Source organism: Styela clava, chromosome 15 (assembly GCF_964204865.1).
Source record: "Styela clava chromosome 15, kaStyClav1.hap1.2, whole genome shotgun sequence".
NCBI lineage: Eukaryota > Metazoa > Chordata > Ascidiacea > Stolidobranchia > Styelidae > Styela > Styela clava.
The window spans coordinates 17480599-17506667 of NC_135264.1; the positions used below are offsets into that span (position 1 = coordinate 17480599).

Consider the following 26069-nt stretch of genomic DNA (forward strand, 5'->3'; position numbering starts at 1 on the left):
GATCTTTGACGTAATCTGTGATAGATTTTGGTTGCGTGAAAACTCGCCTCGATATTTGATGAAACGCTCTGATTAGAAATAATATGAAAACTCAATTTCTCCATTATACCTGGTTCTTATAGTGCATATTTGATGAATTAGCTGTCATTTAGTATTCCCAACGTTTTTAATCAGCACTAGTCGAGTTTAATATAATATTGACTCGCTTGTAAACCTGTATACAGCGTCGCTTCGTAATGATTTATGGATTTATCGGGTTGACTATCGATTGATTATTTACTACTGTGCGTACTATGCCATCCGCTGTTGTATTTCCCAATATTTAATACAGTAATAGCGGATAGTTTCTATACCTAGCGGGATTCCAGAGCAACGATTTTGCAAAAGTTCAATCGCTTAAATCTTGCCTATGTTTATATTTATATGACAGTATGAGTATTAGGAGATAGAAAATTAGGGTTTCGTAGCTTGCCTTTATCACAATGTAATAGCAACAGTATAATAAATAAACAAGAAGTATAGCGGTTGGAGGGATACATGTACTAGGCCTTGTTGGTGTCAGGTTAATTGACTGGGGAATAGTAAACAATAACAGTTATCAGTATTAAAATAATTCACACCACAGATCTGTCTTGCCTACGGTATTTGGTTAGTGTTAGTGATTCTTCTGACGCTGGATAAGATGGCAGCATTTGCTGTTTTTTCAAGGGTAGCCTCATACCGGTCTATATCATAGGTTTTTGCACATATTAACAATCGTAACATGACTCAGTGTAGAATAAAAATCAATTCTACTACTCTCTTTTCAATGTTAACCGATTTAAAGTCGGTCGATGAGACAGTTTTCCAGAAAATGAATTCATAGTTCTCTTAGCATTAAAATTACGGGTCTCGTGTAGTTTCGTACCTAACGTACTTCTAGTGGGCGTAGCATAACAATTTTTTGATATGTCAATCCTAACCCCCATCTGATTACGCCATCCAAAAATTTAATCGCTACGACATCACAATCACGTCATAGAGCTTGCCAAATATACGCACGATCGACCGAAATGGCATTGGCGCCGGCGATAAAGAACTGACTGACGTTATCGGTCTCTCTCCTATTGGAATCGTTGCGACGAGAAAACGAGAGAAATAACTGTTCGATTTCGGGTGCTCGTTTGCGCGTCTTGGATGGCAATTCGTATAGTTTGAAGGGCTCTATTACGTCACTGTGACGTCGTAATGACGTAATTTTTGAATGATGTAGTCAGGTTGGGGTTGGGATTGATACGTGAAAAAATTGCCATTCTACGCCCAGTAGAAGTATGTTAGGTAAGAAACTACATGAGACCCAAAATTACTTGCTACGTACAGTTTGGACTTTCGAACAGTTCGTACTTGATTAACCTTTTTATTTTGTCTTTGCGCATTGTAACCACAAACTACCATACTTTTCAAGACAGAAGTACTTTTGCTTTTGAGTAATCCAATTGAATTGGATAATCTCCCGTCTTCTGTGGTCTGATGACATGTGAATACAATCTTTAGTAGAGTATTTTAGTTTCTCGATTCAGCAAACCCATTCGGTACTCACCGACAGTAACAGAAGTTCTGTAACTAAAATTCTCCTTTTTAATTAGAATCTTGGGTGTTGCTGCCCAATAACCATCTTTGGTTCCCCGCGACTTCCATTCAGTAAAATTGTATGATTATCTCTATTTTTTGAATATTGTATATCTATGTATTTTACTGGTTGGGGAAAATAGACTTGACTTGACTCAACTTGCCTTCTTAGATGTGAAACCCTGGACTAATGTATCTTATTTTTATAACAGTAACACATATATTCAATAAAAATGAGGGCAAACGTCATCATTTTGTTTCTTGCAACATCCGTTGCACATCTCTGCAATGCTGGAACCAGCGTCGTTATTCTCCCCGAAGAAATATCAAAAACTTCACCCCTGAGCCTAACATGTGGCGATGTGATTACCCTTGGAGAAAACGACACTCTAACATGGATGTACACCAATTCCAGTAATGTGAACCAGACGCTTACTGGTCATAATTTGTATATTAATGTCACCGACAACCATGCGACTGGAGAATATGTGTGTTACCTAAATGGAAAAGAGAAGATTGCTTACACTGCTGCAAAACTCACTGAGCCAGAGATATTGGTGAGTATGGAATGTAATCGTGATGGCTCATTCTTTAAAACTGTTTTTAACTTATAACTCGTTTGTTGGACAATCATTAGGTACAGGGTTTCGCCGTAAATAAGAGGGTCTTATTTTAATTTTTTTTCAAAAAGTAACGCCAGGGCTTATTCTGGGGGGATGTCTTTTATTTTCATTTATCAAAAACAAAATTACAAAGTAGAGAATTATGAGATTTCCAAATATACAAAATATTAAAACCGATATCTATTTACTTAAAATGAACACATTTTTATTTTAAAAAATTGCATAGATTAATAAACGTAGATTATTCAAAAATTTCTTGCTATCGACTAGGTCTTATTTTAAAGGCAGGGCTTTTAATTTTAGAATTTTTGGGCGTGGTCTTATTTTCGGGCTTCATGATAGATCACTGACTAGTGATATGAGAGACTTGAACTCGAGTTTTTGAATAGTTCGTAATGTGGGTATATGTGTTACAATACTAATGAATGAGTCATTCTAGCGACACTACTAGGAAATACAAAATAAAATCCCCCCCCCCCTCCAAAAACAGTAAAATTACTCTTTGATAAGAATGTTGCTGAACGCTGGGTTGAATTGTTGGCTTCAACTTGGCTTGGTGGTTTATGCAATTGGGTTATGTAAATAAAATGATCTGATTTTCATTACTCTCTCTTGATAGTGGATGATTGTTTCCACTTATTAGAGTTTCTAGGTGCAGATTATCTTTATCTCCAAGCTTATTAGATAATGGAGGGAATTAGGGTCAGGATTTTTCCAAGTTTGTTCAAACGAAGATCTTTAGAATAGTCATATTTTTGTTCAGCAACACATTTTTGATAATTTCTCTGTAATATAGTCTCAGTAGTGTTCACCTGTAATCTTGCTTAAGAGCTCAATTTCTATTTTTTTGAGTGAGTTTGCATGACCTTGATATGATTGAAAAAAGATTGAGAATATGTGTTTTCTAGATAACTATCACTCACACACAAATAGAATCAATAGTCATGGGACATTTACTGTACATTTATTAAACAGTAATGCTCATAATAACTGTAAACAGAAAGAAACGAATGTTAATATATGCATGTAATGGGGATAATTATATATGCCCCCCCAAGTCTTTGAGAAGAATGAATCACAAGACTGAGTAGTCTTTGAATGTTCAAGCCATTACTGCGTTGACTGACTTCGTGTTCTTGGTAGAGCATCAGTGGATTCTCCGAGTCCAGGCGAGTTATGGGGCATAAGAGCCCGTAGTGCACGAGGCAATTTTTGTGTAGCTGGAGCAACGTCTTTGTGTCCTGTGGGAGGTAGAGGTCTTGGCTTTGCAATATCTTGCTGGTTCATGACTGGTTGTGAGAGTTTGGTGACTTTAATCTCAGTCTGAGGAGGCGGAGTCACAGGTAGCTGGGGCACGAATTGTGCCTGATTGTACGTATTGTTGTGTGTTGACTTTGTGAGTGGTTCACGGTCGATGACTGGTTGGTATTTACGTAAGAATTTACGATTTCTGAGAGTGACACGACCGGAACCATCTACTCGAACCACATATTGATCGAATTGTCGCACCTCAATGACAACTCCAGTTTTGTCCCATTTTAGAGGGTGTGGGCCAGTCTGATTTTGGATGCGAACATGGTTGCCAATAGATAATGGTGGCAGAGATCGGGTGTGTTCGGTTAGGCGCTCTGCAGCTCTCATATGCCGATGGCGTAAGGCATCTTCCCTGGCAATCAGTGTCTCGCGCCATGTATTATGTGGTTTGTATTTGCCAGGATGGATGGGGATGAAATCACGTATGGCACGGCCAAAAATGCACATAGCAGGAGATAAGCGAGTATCCCTGTCGGGAGTATTGCGGTACTGAAGTATCGCTCGTTGAAAATGATCGGTGTCGAGTGAGCCCTCTTCGTCAGTGTTATTGGTGATGAGACGTTTGATAGTTTTGACGGCAATTTCAGCTCGTGTGTTGCTGTGGGGGAACGCCACTGACGATAAGCGATGTTTAACACCCCAATTCTTGAGGAAAGTGGTTGTCTCCTTCGCAGTAAACTCTGGACCACCGTCAGAAGTGAGTTCGTCGCTAATCCCAAAAGTAACAAATGTTCGTCTTAAAGTCGTGATCAGTCCAGCGGCTCCTCCTTTCGCTTGTTCAACAATTGGCCAGTTACTGTATCTATCTACTGCCACCAAATAATGTTTACCTCTGTAGCTAAAAAAATCCGCTGCCAGGCATTCAAAGGGATACCTTGGTTGTAGAGGAGGAGTTGGTGGGGCACTAGGTTGTGAGGGGGCCATTCTGTTACAAGCTGAGCAGTTGTTGCGTAGCTTGATGATGGCATTAGTCATACCGGGCCAGAAAAAGGAGGATTCTGCACGACAGCACATTGTTGATACTCCTTGGTGTGCAGAGTGTAAAGTTTTGAGTACCCTATCTCTTAAGGAGGGTGGAATGATAACGCGATCCTTGTAGAGACAGACACCGTCAAACTCTGAGAGATTGTCACGGTATTGATGAAAGGGGCGAATTTCAGTGTGGATATCTGCTGGTCGGTCTGGGAAGCCGTCTTGGATTTTGTCGATAAGAAAACGCATTGATGGGTCGCTGGCTGTGGCAAGCCGTATGTCATTCCATGTCACATTCTTGATGATTTCTTTTGTGGAATCGGTTGAATAAGAGCAGATTTCCGCTGTTTCGGGGTCGAATGTGCGAATGGCGGTGAAAATGGCGCCTGAGTCAACGTCGTCAGGAAGCTCCAACATGTTTGGTTCGCCAACTGGGTGGCGTGATAATGAGTCTGCAGCGACATTGCGAATGCCAGGCAAATGCACGACTTTGAATCTGTAGCGCAGACATTTCTCCTTGAGATTGCGAAGGCGAGGATTGGCAATGTCGTTTAAGCAGCGATCGCCCAAAACCTTTACTAAGGGCCTGTGATCAACAGCAATTATGAGATCTGAACAGCCTAGTACAAAGTGTCGTGCTTTGTCAAGTGCGTCCACGACAGCTAGTGCTTCCCCCTCAATTGGCCAGTAGCGAGATTCAGCCCCGGAGGTGAAACGACTGCCAACCAGTGTAATCTTCCAGCCAGTTTTACAACAGAAGGGTTTAGCTGAAGTGCATTCGCAATGTTTCTGCATTAGCCAGAAACCAACACCGTCCTTGCACCAGTCAGTTACAAGGCATGTGGGTCTTGACTTGTTAAATATCTCGACGCCCTTCTTGATCTCATCTACAATGACAGCCTTCGATTGCTCAAAAAGGTCGTCAAGTTGTTTAGTCCATACAAATGATGTTTTAGATTTGAGGAGAGATCGGAATGGTAGCATGTGTTTTGTGGACGCAAAAGCGTATGCAACTTGGTTGACAAGTCCAAACCAACTTCGAATGTCTGTAATGTTTTTTGGGGTTGGAAAATCTGCTATCGCCTGCAGTGTTCTTGAGCAAGGACGAACTGCTGTTGGTGTGATCTCGAAGCCAGCGAAAGCTACGATTGGTGATGCAAATTGGAATTTGGTGGGGTTTTGAATAATCCCATTTCGACCACATTTGTCTAGCCATTCAATTGTTTGAAAGAATGCTTCTTCCGTGTCATTGGACCATATGAGAGTGTCATCGACACATTTAGTCTTGTTGTGTATATCAGACACTATTTCGTCAAAACGACGGCTATACCCATCACCTGATGCGACGTATCCCTGTGGTGCTACGCAATAGCGATATCGGCCCCAGGGGGTAATAAAGGTGGTGTAGTGACGGTCACTTGGGTGTAGGGGCACTGCATGGTATCCATTCCATGCGTCGAAAACTGTCTTTAAAGTGTTTGGTGGGACCGCTCTAGCTTGATGAAATGGTGACTGTGTATGATGTGTTTCACGTGTAGAGTGTTTATTCAGTGCTTGGAGGTCGACCGTGCGGCGTGGTTTACCAGACCTTTTCGCGCAGATGACCATTCTGTGGCACCATGTTACAGGTTCACCAATTGGTACAGGTTCTATGACACCAAGTCTGCAATCCTGGTCCAGGCCTGACTTTACCTCATCTTGCCAGTGTATGGGGATGGGAATTGGTGTGTGGTGGGCGACCGGTCTTGCTTCTGGATCCACCATCAAACGTAAGGGAGGACCACTCATCCTTGGCAATGGTTGATGTTGACAAACGTTGAATGAGCTTGATGCGTAATAAGTGAGGATCCATTTTTCCAACTTTTCTCGGTTTTCGTGGGTGAGTGGAAAAGGTGCCGAGGTTGGGATTGGCGGAGGTGGTTCTCGTATAGGGCATCCGCACGGAGCGACCATGTCCGATCCGGTGTGTATAGGAGACGAAGTTGTTTTAGACCTGTAACTCTCTTTATGTTCGCCAATTGTTGGGAAGGATCGAGATATGAGGCCGAGTGCTTTACAAGCCTGTTGAGATAGGTAGAGCCTATTCGTTGAGTCAGTGAAGTATACCAATTGGCGTGTTTCAATTATCGACGCGCTTGAAGGAGCTGATATTCTCAGCGAAAGTGCGCCTATGATCTGAATACGACGGCAGTCAGCTGCACTCATCTGCAATTTTACTGGGTTCAGATGCTGTGGGCCAAGACCCAGCTTTTCCAGTAGATTGATGCCAGCGAGGCATGACTGGCAGCCAGTGTCAGCTATGGCAGGGAATGTGACAGAACGTGTTGGGTTTGAAATTTGAGGGCTTGAGCCAATGAGACGAGTATCAGATGGGTCATGGAGGATTGAGACATTAACACTTGGCTGTGGGTCAGAGGCTCTTCTTTCCCAGATATCACACAGTTCGTTATAAATGTGATGGTCAAGTGTGACGCTGCTGGCCTCTGGACTTTGGGAAGAGCTGTCATCTACTGAGCAAAGTGTTGCAAGGATAGAGGCCGCGTCTTCAGTGTTTCCAGAATCATTGTGAGCTTTTCGTTTTGGGGAAGGAAAGACCTTACGATCCCGTTGTCGCAATTTCCATTCAGGTTGGCGGCATAAACTTCCAAAGTGATTTTTGATCCCGCATCTTGAGCATGTTTGGCCATATGCTGGACAAGATTTAATTCGATCTTTGTTGCTTCCATGCTTAGATTTCCCACAGTATTCGCAGGATTCGCGTTTGTCACGAGCCCTATCCCGTTGCTTTCGCTGGTAAGAACTGTTTATAGCAGCAGAGGTGTCATGTTCGGTGAGGCGATGTGCTGAGCGTTTGCCGCTTTCTTTTGCCTCGATGAATTTGATGGATTCCTCTAAAGTTATTTCCTCGTCGGCCTGTGAGAGGAGATCAAGACGGATGTCGTCATCATAGAGGCCCCAGACAAGTGCGTCGCGAATCATGGCGTTACTGTAGTCTACATGTGTTTGGGGGTCACATTGGCATTTAACATGAAAGCGGCAAGTGCTAGCTTGCCCACGCAGTCGTGCCACGAATGCTCGAATAGGCTCGTCTCGATCTTGTTGGAGCTTGTGTAGTTGAAGTCGAGCTACCAAGATGTTCTCCTTTCTGATCGCTAGAGACATTATGTTTTTTAGGATTGTGTTTTCATCTGATGTCGATAAATCATAGTATGTTCGTGTGAGGTCTCGTCGCAAATCTTCAGTACAGCAGTCTAAAAGTTGATAAGTAATATCAGGATCAGTTATTCTTGAAGCACATTTATATTCCTTCCATCTTTGTAAGAAATAAGTCCACTCCTCTGCAGTGCCTCTCGGTGCGATGGTTGGACGTTTTGGTTTTTCTACTCTTACAGTCTGGTTGATAGGAGTAGAGTGTAGGGCTTCCTTGTGGAGCTGAAGTAAGGCTACTGCTGCGTTATAGTCTGCATCATCAGGTGTAGAGTAATCACAACCGGTCCATGGGCATTGTACAGAAGGCATCGTTTGATTATGAGCATAGATAACTATCACTCACACACAAATAGAATCAATAGTCATGGGACATTTACTGTACATTTATTAAACAGTAATGCTCATAATAACTGTAAACAGAAAGAAACGAATGTTAATATATGCATGTAATGGGGATAATTATATATTTTCCTCAATATCCCAGAAGAGCTTTTTCAAGTTTGGTCCTTTTGGGTTATGGGCCTCCAATTGCTCTCTTGTTTATTGTTAAGCAATTATTCCATTTTCTTCCGACCATGTATCGTGGGATATGCTGCGGCGTTCACAGTTCCACGTAGCCGCTGGTCGGTTGCGGCTTTCTCCACTATCAAGTCCTTACATCTGAAACAAATAGCCGGTTAACTAATCCCATACATGACATGAACTGGTAACCAGTCATGGTTCATCATATGATAGAACTGTGTGTTTGCCTTTCCTGTCGCCTGGGATATATATGAAAATCTCATCTAATAAGCCAGACTTTTTGCAACTCCCGTAGTATGTGTACCAGGTTAGGGTTAGGCCATAATTTTATTCCGGTTTCCTTATTTTAGTTCTATTACAGTTTCGGGGACTGTCTGTGTTAGCCAAGTGAATATACCCCCTGCCCATAGGTTTCAGTCCCTTCACACATCTTGATGTGATCATGTGAAGTAGGTGAACAAAATTAATTACCTCCATATTGATAGCGCCCACTTTATTATTCAAATTACACAACCTAACACAATAGATGCTCAAATTAAAGGTTGAATTAAAGTCCTAAACAATACAATGAAACAAATATTAGGTTGACGTGCAGTTAGTACAATCAAGGTATTATGAACATGATTTGCAGACAGATAAAATTCTTAATTAACCCTCTCCTTTCACAGAACACCAGGACTTCCATTACATACAATGAAGGAGATACAAACAGAAAGATCACTTGCAAGTCTGAGGGTTCGTATCCTGATCCAGAATTTACCTGGACACGTCGAGGGGAGTTGGAAGGAGAAGTAGCTATTCTCGTGACCTCGGAAACCAATCCCAATTATGTGATCACGAATAATGGTACAAGGTGAGCAGATATTGAATAAATTTTGAATTTGAAAAAAAGCATCTTTTCAATACATAGCAATTTTTCATAGCCTAACTTGGCAATTAGAAATTCACTCTATGCCCCTTTTAAAAATCTCTGGCTGGTTTTGTCTACTGCTTTAAGTTATGTCCATTTTTTGGCATCCCAGGAGTGTGTGTACCAATATGGAGGTAAATGATTTTGTTCACGTACTTTTACATCAAGTTGTGTAAAGGGACTGAAACCTATTGGCAGGGGTATATTTACTTGGCTAACACAGACCGTCCTTGAACTCGTAATAAATCTATAATAAGAAAAATCAGAATAAAATTATGACCTAACTAGAACCTGGTCCACACAATACGGGAATACCTACTTTTGTATGTAATTGCCCCAAAAGTGTAACATCTGCATAATATGTCTCTCAATTAAACCAAGTACTTTTCAGGTCTGTTCTCAAATTCTACAACGTCACCTATGAGGAGAGTTCCAACTTTATCTGTTTCGTTCAGAATGTTGCTGGGAATGGGACTGTTGAGGTGAGTGTGAAGAAATTTGCTGAAACCAGGTTCATTCAGAAATAAAAGCTTATTTGGCCTTTGAATTTGTTCTATGCATAAGTTTGTCATAAATTTGGGTACTTTCCGTAGTGTATGTATATTTTATTTCTATTTTCCTTAGTTCTATGACGAGTTCGGGGACTGTTTGTGTTAGCCAAGTGAATATACTCCCTGCCCATAGGTTTCAGTCTCTTCACACAACTTGATGTAAAGTAGGCGAACAAAATTAGTTTCCTCCATATTGGTACACATACTTCTAGAGCACCTAAATTTGTTTGGAGATGCGTCTCCCTTATTTTTGAGTGAGTGTGTGTGATCAAATATGCGAGTCAAGTCGCTTCCAAATCCTTGTTGAATGTTGAATTTTATCCAACTCGAGTTGGCTCATTCCTGACACTGGGAAAACAACTCATTGAGGCTGGAAATACATATCAATTTTCTGATTTAGAATAGTTAAATTGAATCCAGAATACCGAATTCCATTTTCTTGTTCCATTTATAGTAAAATAGAAATTTTAGGCAGGGCTCATGAAAAAATAACCAATAAATTATTTATTTTTCTAATTTTTTTACCAGGTTCTCGTCAGAGTGAAGGATAAATACGCTGCAGTCTGGCCTTTCCTTGGAATCGTAACGGAAGTCGTGATTCTGATTGCTGTGATTTTCTTGTACGAAAAACGAAGCAAAAATGTAGGATTTTTTTACATGAAACCTTTTTTTGCAGGGGGGGGGGGGGGATTATGTTATGTGATTTAATAGTCATGTTGCACATTATACAAAAACATTCCATAATGTTTCATCTGGTTAAGGTCAACTCTTCTAGGCAGGCATATTCCTATTGTTTCAATAATTTCAACTTTTCATATTTCAATAATTCGGGGGATGAACAAATTATGAATGTCGTTATTAGGATGAATAAATTAAAAGTCAAGTAAGAGTGACATGATTGTAATATGAATTAAATCATCAAACTAAGCAACAAACTCACCCCTACATTATGCTGGCCGGGGCAGCTGCCATATTTCCACACCTGTCTCCTCCTGTGAATTTTGTAGGCTCAAGCCTTCGTTCAAAACAAGTTTGTTTTTTATTCAATAGTGCTAAAATTTGGAAAGAACTGGTCTAGGTTTTCATTTTCTCATTAAAATACGAACCTGACTGATTTTTGAACTGTCCACATAAAGCAGTGAAATTAACGGTAAATACATCCGATCCATTAAATCAGGGTTTCTCAACCTGGGGTTCTCGAACCCCAGGTGTTCACGAGAAGATTTCCAGGGGTACTTGGATCGCAGTCTAGTTTTTGTGTGTTGCTATTTTTTAATATCCTTTATTACTACCAGAGGAAAATGTGTGTTGATTGAAACTAGATGCCAATTGAAACGTAGATTATCCCTGACGTTGCGTTGTTGTGATTGTGACGCGACAATGTGAAATTTACAACTTCGCAGGCAAACTGTGAAATCTAAAAAGACAGCGTGCTGCGAGCATTAGAGAAAGTGATTATGCTTATTAAAACTTGGGAGATATTTTGAAAATTCATTAGTTAGACGGAGGACAAGAGCAATAATATTAACACAAAGATTTAATTTAGTTACATCTGGTCAATAAATTGTTGTTTCAACGAATCGTTAGTCAATATATCACAACTTTGTTTGGTGTCTGAATACCGGAGGTTCGCTATTGTTGTTTTTAGACTGTAGACTGGGGGGGTACTTGGCAGAAAAAAGGTTAAATGAAGTAATGTCAATTAACTCATGCCTTTTCAATCTGTGAGTAGCAATGTGTCTTTATTTTTATAAATTTATTACGAGGCTCAGTAAATATTAATAGTCAACCTCATCACTAGCTCCGTAACACAAAAAGTTTAAGAACCCTACCCTAGGGCAGGGCTACTCAACTATTTTTACCGAAGATCCGCATACAAAACTTCAAAATTATTTGGGTCCGCACTTTCCAGAAATTGTATTTTGTCATCCTTGAACGCACACTTCCTCGATTGGCGAATGAATATTAACTAATCAAGATTGTTTATAATGGTGTTATAGTTCTTTATATATATATTCAAAAATATAAAAGTGATTTTATAAAATGAAACTTCAAAAGTGGGGCTAATGATCCAAAATAAAGATTGATGTGCGGTTCGAATCAAATACTCGAAAGGTCCGGATTCGGACCGCGGTCCACCAGTTGAGTAGCCCTGGTCTAGGGCATCGCACCCACCTGAAGGAAACCTAAAGAAATTGTTTTAAAAATTATTATTTTTTGTTCAGGCTGAAAGTAAGGAAGAGGTGTGTGTCAATCTTGGTGAGGATGAAAAACTGACTACTGAAAGCGGAACAGAAGTAAGAAACAGGAACGGAGGAAAATGAACGACAAACTGATTTTATAAAATTATGTTTTTAAAAACGTTTGTAAATAATGTTAATTGCTTTATACACCGTCTTCACACTTTCACTATGAGCAAGCATTTTCTGTAAGCAGTGACTGATACAGGCAGGATATTGTTTGAAATACTACTATCTTTTTATCTAGAGAAGTCAACTTTATTCATACCATAGGTTTCAATCTTTAATGGAGAAACTTAAAGTGAATAAATAAAATTGGCCATTTTATTATGCAACATGCGGTCATATTCAAGTCAACCTATTGCAGGATTCCCCAAACTTTTAAGATCACAACCCTTTCCAATATATTGAAATTTTTTGGCGCCTGTTTGAGCGGCGCGCTACATCTCAAGTCTTATGATTAAAGGCGGCATTGTTTTGCAGGCGCGCCGCTTCTCTGATTCTATGTATTTTCTCTAGCATTCATGTTTTGCACTAGTTTTAATAAGAACTGTGTTTTGAATCAAAAGTTTAGAAAGTACAATTGATATAATACATTGTGTATGTTTGTGACCCCTAAAATTCGATGTCCCAAAGCTCTCCCCCTACAGGTCGCGACCCCAGGTTTGGTAAGCCTTGTTTATTGCTCTTAACACGTTACATATATCCATCCTAAACTTTTGATTTTTTGATTGTTAGTTTTATTGGTCGTTGCTTTTAATGTTCTTATGATTAATCAAATGTTGTAAATATTGTATGTTATTATTTTTATTATAATCCAATTTTAATTGCTTTTAAGTAATTCACGAAATTGCGGCATTGTTTGGATTGTTTTTAACCTATTTTATGAATTTCACAAATAAACTTTTTAAGCCACGCCCCTTTTTTAGAATTTGTCAAGCCACGCCCACCTCAAAAATAACTAGCTCACAATAAGCTACAAATAACAGATAGTGGGGCAAAAGCATGCTTTGATAAAAGACGTTGAAAATACTCGCTAATAAATGTGAAATACCAGTAACTTAGTGTTCGGTTATTTGTCCAATTTACTCTAATATTTCTAATAATACATGAATATACTGTGTGATTTCTAATCGAGTACGTTTTATCAATTTTTTATTTTAAATATCTTTATCCATGTTAACGCAAAAAAAAAAAAAAAAAAAATCGGATCATTTCGAACATATACTAGATAGAACATAACTTTTGAAGCGTCCTAGATCAGGGCTACTCAACTATTCTTACCGAAGGTCCGCTTACAAAACTTATAAAAATATTTGGGTCCTATCTTTCCAGAAATTATATTTCGGCATTTTTAAACATGCACTTCCTTGGTCGAATAATGATTATTAGCCAACCAAGATTGTTTATTATAGCATTGTAGTTCTTTTCATATATATATATTTAAATCTATAAAAGTGATTTTATGAAAAAAACTTTAAAAGTGGGGCTAATGATCCAATATAAAGAATTTGGTGTGAATCAAATACCCGAAAGGTCCGAATTCGGACCGTAGTCCGCCAGTTGAGTAGCCCTGTCCTAGATTATTACTTATCGATTTTAATCGGTGAGTATGTTGATAGGTATTTGTCTGTCTGCTGTCTGTCTGTTATATGCACGCGATATCTCACGAAAGCGAGATTGAATCTGCTCCTGATTTTACATGTGTATTCATCATATGTCGGACCAGAAGCCTATTGATTTCGAATGAATTATGTCGTAGTTAGCAAGTTATCAATTAATTAGTGATGAGACACAAGGTGTCACTATGGAGTAAAATACTGTTTTGGGAGATCCCCTAACTTTCAATCGATAAGTCTTCGGTCTCTGACCGATATGAAACCTTGGGAACAATCATACCTAAACAGATGTTCAAGTGTGAAAGATATTTATCTTATTTTTTTCCAAGTGATTATGAAATTTTTGAGTTCTGCTTTTTTGAGGAATCACTTCGTATAATGATTTGTGATCCGTGGAATGCCTGTGAATAGAACTCGTTTTCTATTCTAAATAGATTTTGAAGGAAAGGAATTCTTATTTTTTTGTAATTAATACAAATTGGAAAATGCAAATGCACAATACTCTTGCTTGCTTAAATTCACCATAGTTTTAATTAGTAATATTGTAAATCTATCTGTTTTACAGAAAAGTATGCACCCGCAAGACTTATGCTTTATTTTTATTTTAATTGGGTATATTTGGCATTCACATTTTTAAGAATATTTTGAGTGTTGGTTTGAAAGTTATATTATAAATTTTGATGAGTATGCACCTTTAACTTTTGGGTTTTCTTTTTAGGTGGTTGTTATGTACTTTTGCTGATTCATATTATATCCATGCACTTTTGTGTCATCATAATTTTATATCATGAGTACTATGTGTGACATCACTATCTTTTTTGAGTTAATAAATAATTGTAATCTTCAAGTTGTGGAATTTTGGTGTTTAACAGTTTAGCATGCAGTGTTTGACAAACTATGGCTGTAAATTCGAAATTTGACGTGTTCTCACTAGAATTAAATTATCAAGTGTATAATTTTGAATTCTCGGGTTCTGAATATCAGAATTCAATATTAAAAATCAATTTTTTTTCGGCAACTCTAAAGTATAGAGCTAACCAAGGTTTTAAATAGTAGTATATATCAAACTGCGACCTGCGGACAAAAATCTAGCCCTTTGGGTAATTCAATCTGGCCTGCCTGATTCGGCCACTACTAAATCAAGTTGATGTTTAAGCTGAAAATAGCTCAAGGAATTTGTTTGGGTTGCGATTAAATTTAGTTCTGACGCGGGACTACTTGTTTTCAACTTTTGCCAGGGGCGTAGTCTAAAAAATTTTCAAAAGGGGGGGGGAGGGTTCTGAAATTTTTTTTTTCTAAGTCAAACCGAAACTGCTAGCGGGCCCGATCGAACGCTGGCATACGCGTGTTTTTAGTAGTCTTGGGGGTCTAAAAAGCATTTCAAGCTACGAAAAATTGCTATCTATTATACAGAAGAATGATTTTATTTTTTTAAATTTCAAAAGGGGGGGTTCGACCCGCAAGACCACCCCCCTGGCTACGCCACTGACTTTTGCTTGTGTGACACTGTAGAAAAAAAAGCAACTTTTTATGTCACGCGTACACGACCACACCAGTCTGGTTCCATTAAGCCTACATTTGATGAACCCACGACAATAGCGCATGCATTCTATTGCACTTATGGAAATTTTTTCTTGTAGGGTTATTTGAACTCATAAAGAGTCATTAGTGCATGTTGGGGCAGAACAATCGAGTGGTAATGTAATAGCAGCTACTTAACTTTATATTTTTGAACATATTAACTTATAGAATACTTAATAATAGATATTAGGACCTCCAGAAGTATGCGCACCTAGATGGCGCACAACCTGAACATGGTATGTGTGTACCGGTTAGGATTCAGGTTGTGCGACATCTTGGTGCGCATACTTCTGGAGCACCAGAAATTATATATCGTATGTCCAATGGCTTGAGTCACATTTTATAACTTTCAAGCGCACTCAAACCGTTACAACACAATGAGAATGTTCTGATCAGTCATGGAACAATGACTCTGTCTCGTGTTGAGATAAACCTGATTGATTTTTGTTTTTTTATATTAAGAAATTCAATTAAAAATTGTATATAATAAATTATACACTTTACTTTGATGGAATGACGGAAAATTGATTAATTCATCAACAAATTCGAGTGCCGGTACCGTAGTAGTATATATTTACGCCGGTACCAATATGTTACCGATAGTCTACCGTATTCTGTCGCAGTTGGAAAATTGCCCTGGTATTTATACATCTGTCCTGTGTTGGTGTGTTAGTAATTGTGATAATAGTAAATAGAGTATTGTTATTTTGTTTAAATAATAAAAATCCGTTTATATTTTACAGTAGTCCATGCTCACTGGTTCGCCACACGGTGTCACAGCGCCATCTTGCGTCCATCTGTTACCGGTACTCATAGTCTCTGAATTTACAAAATCTGAATCATTCCTTGAGGGCATTTTTTGAAAGATAAATATTTTTTTATTATGTTTATCCTTTAAAAAACATCTGTGTTATACAGCGTGGAACTATCTTAATTCTTATCAAATCTACTCAGGCATTACCGATAAATGACATCACAATGAGATTGTTCTGACCAGTCATGCAACAATGACTCTATCTCGTAGTGAAGTTAGCCAGACCATATCCGCTCATTTTGGATTAATTTAAGCCCTTTTATGTTTAGGAGTTGAACTAAAAATCGTATATATTAAAATACATCATTTACTTCAAAAGAAACAGCGGGGAATTGTTGTATTTAGCCAGCAAAGGCGAGTGCCGTTACGGTGCCGGTAGTCTACTGTATTCTGTTGTAGTCTAATGTATTCGGTCAGTAGTCCCGCTATATATGTTTTTCCTGTGTTGGTGTGTTATTAAATGTGATATTAATTATTGAATATGATAAAAAAGTAGAGTTTTTCGTCCAAATTTGTAAATGCGTTGAAGTCTTATCGTAGTCTATTCTTGTGGTTTTGGCGCGCAGTGTCCCAGCGTCATCTTGTGTTCAATTCGTACCGGTACTCGTCGTTGTCTGAATTTACATAACCTAAATCTCTCCTTGAAAGCATTTTTTAAAATATAATTATTTTCTCAGTATACTTGTGATATACAAAACATTTATATCATACAGAGTGAAACTTTGATTCAAATTATCAAATCTACCCAGGCATTACCGAGACATGACATCACAATGAGATTGTTCTGACCAGTCATGCAACAATGACTCTATCTCGTAGTGAAGTTAGCCAGACCATATCCGCTCATTTTGGATTAATTTAAGCCCTTTTATGTTTAGAAGTTGAACCTAAAAATCGTATATATTAAAATACATCATTTACTTCAAAAGAAACAGCGGGGAATTGTTGTATTCGGTCAACAAAGGCGAGTGCCGTTACGGTGCCGATAGTCTACTGTATTCTGTTGTAGTCTAGTGTATTCTGTCAGTAGTCCCGCTATATATGTTTTTCCTGTGTTGGTGTGTTATTAAATCTGATATTAATTATTGAATATGATAAAAAAGTAGAGTTTTTCGTCCAAATTTGTAAATTTGTTGAAGTCTTATCGTAGTCTATTCTTGTGGTTTTGGCGCGCAGTGTCACAGCGTCATCTTGTGTTCAATTCGTACCGGTACTCGTCGTTGTCTGAATTTACATAACCTAAATCACTCCTTGAAAGCATTTTTTAAAATATAAATATTTTCTCAGTATACTTGTGATATACAAAACATTTATATCATACAGAGTGAAACTTTGATTCAAATTATCAAATCTACCCAGGCATTACCGAGACATGACATCACAATGAAAGTGTTCTGACCAGTCATGCAACAATGACTCTATCTCGTAGTGAAGTTAGCCAGACCATATCAGCTCATTTTGGATTAATTTAAGCCCTTTTATGTTTAGAAGTTGAACTAAAAATCGTATAAATTAAAAAAAATAATAACCTTTAAAAGAAATAGCGGAGAATTGTTGAATTGGCCTGCAAAGGTGAGTGCCGGTACGGTACCGGTAGTCTACTGTATCTGTCGTCGTACGGCTGTAGTTCCGGCGTACATACTCATGTTTTGTGTTGGTGTGTTAGTTAATGTAATAATAATTATTGAATACTTAAACAATGCAATGTTATTTCGTTTAAAGATTTAAAATCCGTCAAAGCCGTAGGCTCATCGTAGTCTACCCTTACGATTTTGGCGGCAAATGTGTCATTTCCGGTGGTCACGCCACCTCGTGCTTGAATGAAATTTATCTTTTTCACAGTCGGGTGGCGTGATTGAGCAGTTAACTAGTGATGTCATTTCCGGTGGTAACGCTACCTCGTGTTTAGATGGAGAGTTCATTTTTTACTGTCAGGTGGCGTGATTGAGCATATAAGTATAAGTTTATTCATAAGTATAAGTTTTATTTATTTTTACTCCACTAGGCAGCAACCATTGTTTATCTTACTCGTTTCAATAATGCCATCGGAATTTGCTTATATACTCTCCCGTTGAACACAATATAGCTGTATGATTTATATCACATAAAATAACTCAACTGTTTGCTGCAGAGTGTTCATTTGTAGCGAATACCAGTACAGCTCTATATAAAGCTACCTTACCAATAGGATAGAGTGCCGGGTACGGTACCGATGGCACTTAACCCTATGCAGATATGGTGAACCACGGCCTCGGCCACGGTACCAGTCTATGTCGGGTATGGGATTAGTTAGCCGGTTATTTGTTTTCATATGCATAGACTTGATAACCAACCATCGATGGCGTGAACTACCCTACGACGGCGAGATGATGGCCAAACCCTATCCGCTCATAGAATATATTTTTTTTTATCAAGGAATAACGTTAAGGTTTAATTAGATGACGTACCACGGTGTCTCGTGCGGTAACTAGTAATAGAAATATTATCAACGCAATCCTTCCACCGCTAGAATTATTCCCGACATGCACGAACGCCCACCACTCCCGGTTACCGGAGTAACTGACCACAACAAACTTGGTTAATAATCAAACGATAACGGAGCGGGTTTACGCATTGTATTGTTGTCTCTTTCAGCAAATAAGTTGCCAATAGCAAAGCTCTTATAGTTATTATTGATAAGTAGTTTCAGAAATTGTATTAGGCCATATAAACCAGATGTAATTGCGAAGCTATCTTGCCGTATTGCTGTATTGGCAGTACAATTTCAGATTTCACGTAACACTGTAACAGGGTAGCCTTGTACCTATCTGATTTAAAATTCTGTTTATATCAGTGTGTAAAATCGATTAGTTTTTATAACACCACAGTATCTGATGTATTCCAGAAGGGAAAAGAGAGATTTATTGCCACAAATACAAAGTCAACTCCATTATAAACAGAGAAAATAATTTAACGATAATTGAACATAAATTTGAGTTATTAATTTAAATTTGAGGGTTATTACGGGGCAATTTAAGATTTTTAAGAGGTTATGTAGTCATCGACATGTCAAAAGAAAGAAGTACAACAATCATAAAGAGTTTTCACGTTATATTTTATGAAATAATTAATTGATTAATTCATTCTGTCACTAGTCACAGATCAGTATCAAAAATGTGAAAACAAAGAAATAATATCATCACAGATTCAGTAATATGTAGTACACAGTTCACCGATTTTAAGATATCCTAATATTTGGTTTAATGGTTTTTCTCTGAAACAAAGACGTTTGGCAACAGCGTCAGATGTGTGGCGGCAGGGGGTTTGCAATCGAGAACTTTGCCGTATTGTCATTAGTTGACAATTTAATTTAAGTAAATAAGGCATGATGAACTGTAACAGTCACTGAATAACGTGTGGTATTCTTAATCAAACTAATTTAACAGAACATTCTTAGTTTAATTCTGTCGCGATGCATCTTTAAGATAATTTATGTACTGTAACATGGCTTCATTCTGTTCGTAAAGTTTTAAAAAATATAACGTTTGTGTGCTCCCATATTTTTCATATTGTTGCATCACAAAGCCAAGTTCAAGGTATGTCATTCCCGACTTCTATCATGTTATTGCGTTGTCACTAATTTTCTGATCTGATAAATTCATGAAGAGGATTGTCATTCTAGGCAGTTTATATCAATCAGTTAAATAGGAATAAATCATTTGAAGTTCATAAGGATGGGCAATTTAGAATATCGAATTCGGAGGATTGAGAATAAAATAGGATTCGATTTCTGTCTGTTTTAAAAAGGATATTTTTGTAAAAAATTTTCTGGTATATTTTCATTCATTTGAACACTTTTTTATGACACCTCTCTCATATACAGATATATGGGAACACTTGTACATGGCCCTCTTGTTTACGATACTGCTCTCATATTCACAAGATGAAGTTCAAAATTTGTTGTTTTATTTGAATTTATGAGAACACTTTCATACGACATCTGGCCTTCAGTCTACAAATTTTAATATCCATTCTTTTTTATTTGATCAGATGCAGTACATGAATTCATCTCCCGTGATGACCATGATTCTTCAACCAGAATTCAGCCCTGCACCCCGACAACCCAACGCTTATATGGTGATGGCACCCTCGACCCCTCCGCATGTGTATGGATCATTCAGAAGGAAAGATAAATGTAAGTTTTGTGCTGTCTGTGATAAGCATCATTTACAGTATATTGTTGCATATAAGTCGGGTTTGAACCTCAGAAAAAAAGTTGGCAAATTTATATGAGCATAACTCTGATTGTACTAGCAGTGATAATGAGGATGAATTTACAGGATTTGGAGACTTCTTACTTTTATTAATAAGAGTAAAACATAACAATAATGGTTATCATTTTCATTAATTCTCTTTTGCAACCATTTGCTGGGATAGGTATGTATGGCGTGTTACGATTTGTAGGGTCGCCTATTTTGCGAATTTTTATAAATTCACCATATTAGAGTCGTTTTTATAGTGTCTGCTCATATGAGAGATTGGCTCATATGCGATAATTTCTTGACTCAGTTAAAATGACATAACTTGACATGGATCAGCAGCTTGACAGTGACAGTGTAGTGACCTGACTTGGCTTGATAATCAAACTTCAAAATTTACAATAGTTGGGGGGGTGAGTTTATTTCTTTCATCATGACATTCACCTCCCACACCATGAGTGTGTGTCTATCTTAATATTTTTTAAATACTAATAATATCAAACACTAACACGTCCACCCAACACAATAACCCTTAAAATGCTATTTACTTTTGATTCTTCTTTTTCAGCAAGCAACTACCCCCCTCCACGGGTTTCAAAATACACAGAATACGCATCGCCTCAAAGAACCACATATTCATCATCGAGGAGGCCCTACACAGCCCCCCATACCCAGAAGGGCACGCAGACCCCATGGTCTCAACCTGAGCACACTACGAGATCACCTAGAATTATTCGAAGGCCGGCGTCCAGTAGTTCAAGCTCGACGTCTAGGTTCAACTCTGTCAGGAGACCTCCTTATGCTCGTGAGTAATATTATTCCATGAATTTATTTGTTTTGTGTGTTTCATACACATTTTTGAAAGCAAGGCCCTCAAATAAAAGTAGATAGAGTAGTTAGTTATCCCAGGATAGCGAGGCTGATAAAATGACTTAATTGTAGTTGTATGACAAACCATGGCTCCTCGTCTAGTTACCAGTACATGGGATAAGACAGCCCCTTTTTGTTTTCAAATGCGTAGACTTGACAGTGGAGATAGACGTAACCCGCCAGCGGTCTTGTGAAGCATTCTATGTTGGCGAGTACAGCAATCCTCTCGCACATATTTATCCCTATGGGATTCGAACTGTGTACCAACGCAGGGAAATCAGAAGTGCGTATTTCCCACGCTTGGCACAATGTGCTGCACCGCCGAGTTAATATTTACCAGGGGTGGGCACACCGCGGCTCGCGAGCCACATGCGGCTCGCCAGACTTTTTGTGCGGCTCTTCTCGCTAACTTAAATTATTATCCAAATTTGAACCAAGAGAAAAACTTTAATGTAAACTCTTTTAATTTATTAAAAGTCGTAAAGAAGTTTTCGTCAATGATTAAGACAAATTAGGTTTTAGTATGAAAATCACTGTAGCATGGAATTTTGAATTTAAGTCAGTCAAGTCAGCAAATCTTTCGTCACAATGGTCAATGTTTATTGATGCGACGGCGGTATTGCAGCTTGATTGCGGTTAGTTAGTCTAAGTTACTGTGCGATATGTCCTCAATTAAAAAACGAAAGTACGAAGATGAAAACAGAGTTGTCAAGTCAGAATGGGAAGAAGAATACGCATTTACCAGTCAGGAGAATAAACCTTTGTGCTTGATCTGTCATAAGCTACTAAGTCAGAATAAAGTCAGCAATGTTGAACGGCACCATGAAACGAATCATGGAAACTTCTTACGAGACTACCCTCGTAAATCAGCAATAAGGAAACACAAATTAAATGAGCTCAAATTGTGCATATATTTGAGCATAGCTGCCTTGTTTATCTATTTATTTTTATTAGACTCTTGTGTGAATTTCTTTTCTGTTCATGGTATTTTGATAATATTAATAAAATCACAAATTATGCGGCTATTTTAAAGTTCTGACTTGCAGCTTGCGGCTCTTATAATAAAAAATTGTGCCCACCCCTGGTATATACTGATTGGCGAAATACTTAACTTTTTTTTTTTTTTCACAGCCCGAATGATGGATGCTACGGCAACCAGTGCGATGCAGTCGTACCCAGCAGCCCCAAACAACGCAAAACTTCCAGAATACGATCCACTGTACGACCCTCACTTGATGGATTTCTACGCCAAGAAATATGGACTGAGGCCTCAGCCACCTAGAGGCACCATGGTGAGTACAAGTGTGGAGAATTTGATCGTGAATGGCATTTCATATAACAAACAAGTCTTCACACGAGCTAGAGGGCTGCAAAGCTAAAGAAATTTTTCTAAAGTCTAAATTTAATATGAACCAAATAAAGTTTTACACGATAGGGGCTTTGAAATAGAGAAAAATTTTGCAAAGTCGAAAAAACTTGTTCATATAAAAACGACTCTGACTTGATACAAATATTGACTTCAAATACTGGTTAATAGAAATTTCGACTCCACTCCCAACTCGAAAAAAAACGAATTGTAACAACAATTTTGACGCAAATCATGCAACTCTTCTTCAACTTGTCCTGTTTCCAAACCTTGAACTAGAGTTTCCAATGCCTTATTTGGAAAATCAACCAAAAAGTAACATATTATTATTACCTCTTTGCTAATGGGGAAATGGCAAAATATAAGTTCATGCCTATTGCTGTTGCAAATACAGAATTTGTACTCAATGTTTATTAAATCTTGAAATTTTTTCATGATAATGTGTCCAGTGGTTCAAGAGTTAATTTAGCTTGGCAGCTGCGTGTGTTTAGCCTTGTTCAGAGGAATAGAGGATAATACGTCATGAAATATTAGATTATTAACGTTATACTGTCTAATATTCAGGAGCGTCGCTGGTCAGTCACGGGACACGGAATGAATTCATCGATGTCCGGGTCAGTAAAATCTTATCGATTTGGATCAGCAAAAGAAAGGAGGAGGTTTGTGGACTTGTAGGATTTTTCACTAAACTTTTTTTTTTAAATTTTCTAAAATGACTTTTTATAAATAAAATTGCTGTGTAGCAACCAAGAGCTCTGTTGCAGAGCAAACAGATTTTGAACAAGATGAATTTAGGAGTTCATAGCAACAAAAGAGCATAATATTGTTTTTCACAGATCTTTCGTTTCAACACAGTTAAGCTTTATTAGGTATAGCCAATCCACATTTCGAGATACTCATCAGCAATTATGCCTGATAAATTTTATATTAGGTTGAATAAGGTCTTGCTGTATTTTTGCATAAACATTTTCTTTTGGATTCCAATTACTTTTCCATTACATCTTGTCATAAATACTGGGTCTGTATTGAAAATGCCACTTTGATCTTACAAGGCACAGCATATTTTCCCTAATAAAGAAATTTATTGCAATTATAAATAATATTTCCCGTACTTCATGCAATGTTTCAGTTACGAAGGTTACGGAGTTCGCAGTCGAAGAAAAGCGAAAAGAATGCAAGAGATTGAATATAAAGTTACTGTGAGAACCGGAACAAAACAAGGATGCGGGACTGATGCCAGGGTGAGTTTTAAACACTTTATACTCTGGGAAAGGCTCAAATCAATCAGCAGCTGCTATGTTAGGGCTACTATTACTACTCCAAGTAATTTAGTTGAGGCAGCAGGAATTGTTACTTATCGATCTTGATAGGTAAGTATGTTGATAAATATTTGTTCGTCTGTTAGACCCTTTCGTATGTTACGCGATATCTCACGAAAGCAAGGTTGAATCTGCTCTTAATTTTGCATGGGCATTCATCATATCTCGGATCAGAAGCCTATTGATTTTGGATAAAGTATGTCGTATAATTAGCGAGTTATTAATTAATTAGGGATGGGACACACGGTGTCACTATGGAGTAAGAGCGGATCAATCGAAACCGCAGTTTTTGTTTTGGGGGATCCCCTAATTTTCGATCGATAAGTCTTCGGTCCCCGACCAATATTCTCGTTTGTCTGTTAGACACTTTCCTATGTTACGCGATATCTCACGAAAGCAAGCTTGAATCTGCTTCAAATTTTGCACGGGCATTCATCATATCTCGGCTCAGAAGCCTATTGATTTTGGATAAATGATGCCGTATCATTAGCGAGTTATTAATTAATTAGTGATGGGACACGTGGTGGGGTAAGAGCATATGAATCGAAACCGCAGTTTCTGTTTTGGGGAATCCCCTAACCTTACGATCCATAAGTCTTCGGTTCCTGACCGATATTCTCGTTTTCTCATTGGGTGGATCTGTTATATCATCTTGCTGCAGTAATATGAAATGTTAGTATTCTGTCAGTATCAAATAGTTTCCTTTATAGTCTTGACAGGAACAAACTGTGGCCTGCGAGATAAATTTGGCCCGTTGGGTAATACAATCTGGCCCGCCTGATGCTGTCACAACCAGACTAAAATAAAATTTTGATGTTTTAGCTAAAAAATAGCTCAAGAATTTTGTTGAAAATGCAGTTGCATTTAGTTTTGATCTGAGGCTTATTGTTTTCCACTATTGCTTTTGTAACACTGTAAATATTGTTCGTAAAACTTAACTTTTTTCGTCACACTTACATGGCCCGCCAGTGAACGTGGGCAAAATTTTTGGCTCTGGTCTAAAAACTTGCCCATCTCTGACATTGTCCAATTTTTTCGTCGAATTTTCAGGTATTCTTGAGAATCAATGGTCGCCAAGGCAAGACTCAAAAGACAAGGTTGTGCAAGAAATCGGGGCAATCCAATATTAATATGTTCAGATTTGCAAAAGGATCTTCACATACTTTCAAAATAAGAGGTAAATTTTGCAAAGATAATTTTTTGTAGTATTTTGCGTCTTTGTTTGCTTTTGCGCTATGGATTGATTTCTATTGGATTAACTACTTATCCTTCTTCTATACTTTTGTCGGTTCTTGCATTTTTGTTTCTATCTAGTGCTATCGATTAATAATCCTATGCTTTCGTGATGGTTGATTCGTTTGCTTATAATTAAGATTACTATTCTGAGTGATTCAAGGGTGTTGCTGCACACTAACACAAATGTATCTCTGTAACATTTTGTCTAACTGAATTTTGACTTCAGTTTCCAACTCGGGAACGACTTCCCGACTTGTTGATGAACTTTTGACCCTTACCCAACTCGCAACTTATAGAAAATTCTAATTTTGTCCAAAAAAACTTATAACAACCTTTGCTATTAGGTTATTTTAGTAACAAAAACTTTGGTTTATACAAGCCTCCTTTAATTAGCTGTTGAGAACGCTTAATTTTTCAATTTTTGCAGAAAATTTGATTTCGAATCCAGAAATTCTGACTTACGGTAGATTCTGACTTTTAGGAAATCGACATTGAAATATATAAATATCAATTAAACATACCAAGCTCTGCCTCCAGCTTGAGTGGGTTATTGCTCAGAGTCATATTCTGAGACAACACTGTTAAAAAAATAATAATTTTCTTGATTTTCAGGAATGGATGTTGGAGAAATCAAAAGCATTGTGGTTGAAAGTGATGGATTAGAAGAAAGACACAGCTGGTTTCTACAGGTATATGGTTTCATTATTACTTATCGATCTTAAAATCGGTAAGTGTGTTGATAGGAATTTGTCTGTTTGTCTGTCTGTTAGATGCACGCGATATCTCACGGAAGCGAGGTTGAATCTGCTCCAAATTTTGCACGTGCATTCATCATAGCTCGGATCAGGAGCCTATTGATTTTGGATGGATTATGTCTTATAATTAGCGAGTTATTAATTAATTAGTGATTGGACACATGGTGTCACTATGGAGTAAGACCACTGTTTTGGGGGATCCCCTAACCTTCGATCGATAAGTCTTCGGTTTCTAACCGATATTCTAGTTTATTTATTTGCTCAAAACAAAACCCCGAATATGCACTAAGAAGTGAAATAAGACTGGTCTCTGAGTAAAGT

At 37.9% G+C, this 26069-nt stretch overlaps 2 protein-coding genes across 3 annotated transcripts in view; both read left to right on the forward strand.

The window, feature by feature from the left end:
• Positions 1-1803: 1803 nt before the first annotated feature.
• Positions 1804-14416, forward strand: LOC120334176 (basigin-like). Its single transcript, XM_039401628.2, has 5 exons — positions 1804-2165; positions 8918-9102; positions 9551-9641; positions 10239-10352; positions 11936-14416. Exons 1-5 carry the CDS (start codon positions 1842-1844, stop codon positions 12032-12034), a joined length of 813 nt encoding a protein of 270 aa, XP_039257562.2. The 5' UTR covers positions 1804-1841; the 3' UTR covers positions 12035-14416.
• Positions 14417-19284: 4868 nt separating this feature from the next.
• Positions 19285-26069, forward strand: part of LOC120334371 (lipoxygenase homology domain-containing protein 1-like) — a 52739-nt gene continuing 45954 nt past the window's right edge. The window contains exons 1-8 of one of the 2 annotated variants that reach the window (XM_078120421.1): positions 19285-19539; positions 19994-20138; positions 20771-21007; positions 22204-22364; positions 23003-23097; positions 23568-23679; positions 24808-24934; positions 25606-25682. In XM_078120421.1, coding sequence (XP_077976547.1) covers positions 19994-20138; positions 20771-21007; positions 22204-22364; positions 23003-23097; positions 23568-23679; positions 24808-24934; positions 25606-25682 — 954 coding nt within the window. In that variant the 5' untranslated portion in view covers positions 19285-19539. The remainder of the gene's footprint in view (positions 19540-19993; positions 20139-20770; positions 21008-22203; positions 22365-23002; positions 23098-23567; positions 23680-24807; positions 24935-25605; positions 25683-26069) is intronic. The other variant, XM_078120420.1, reaches the window with a different exon arrangement.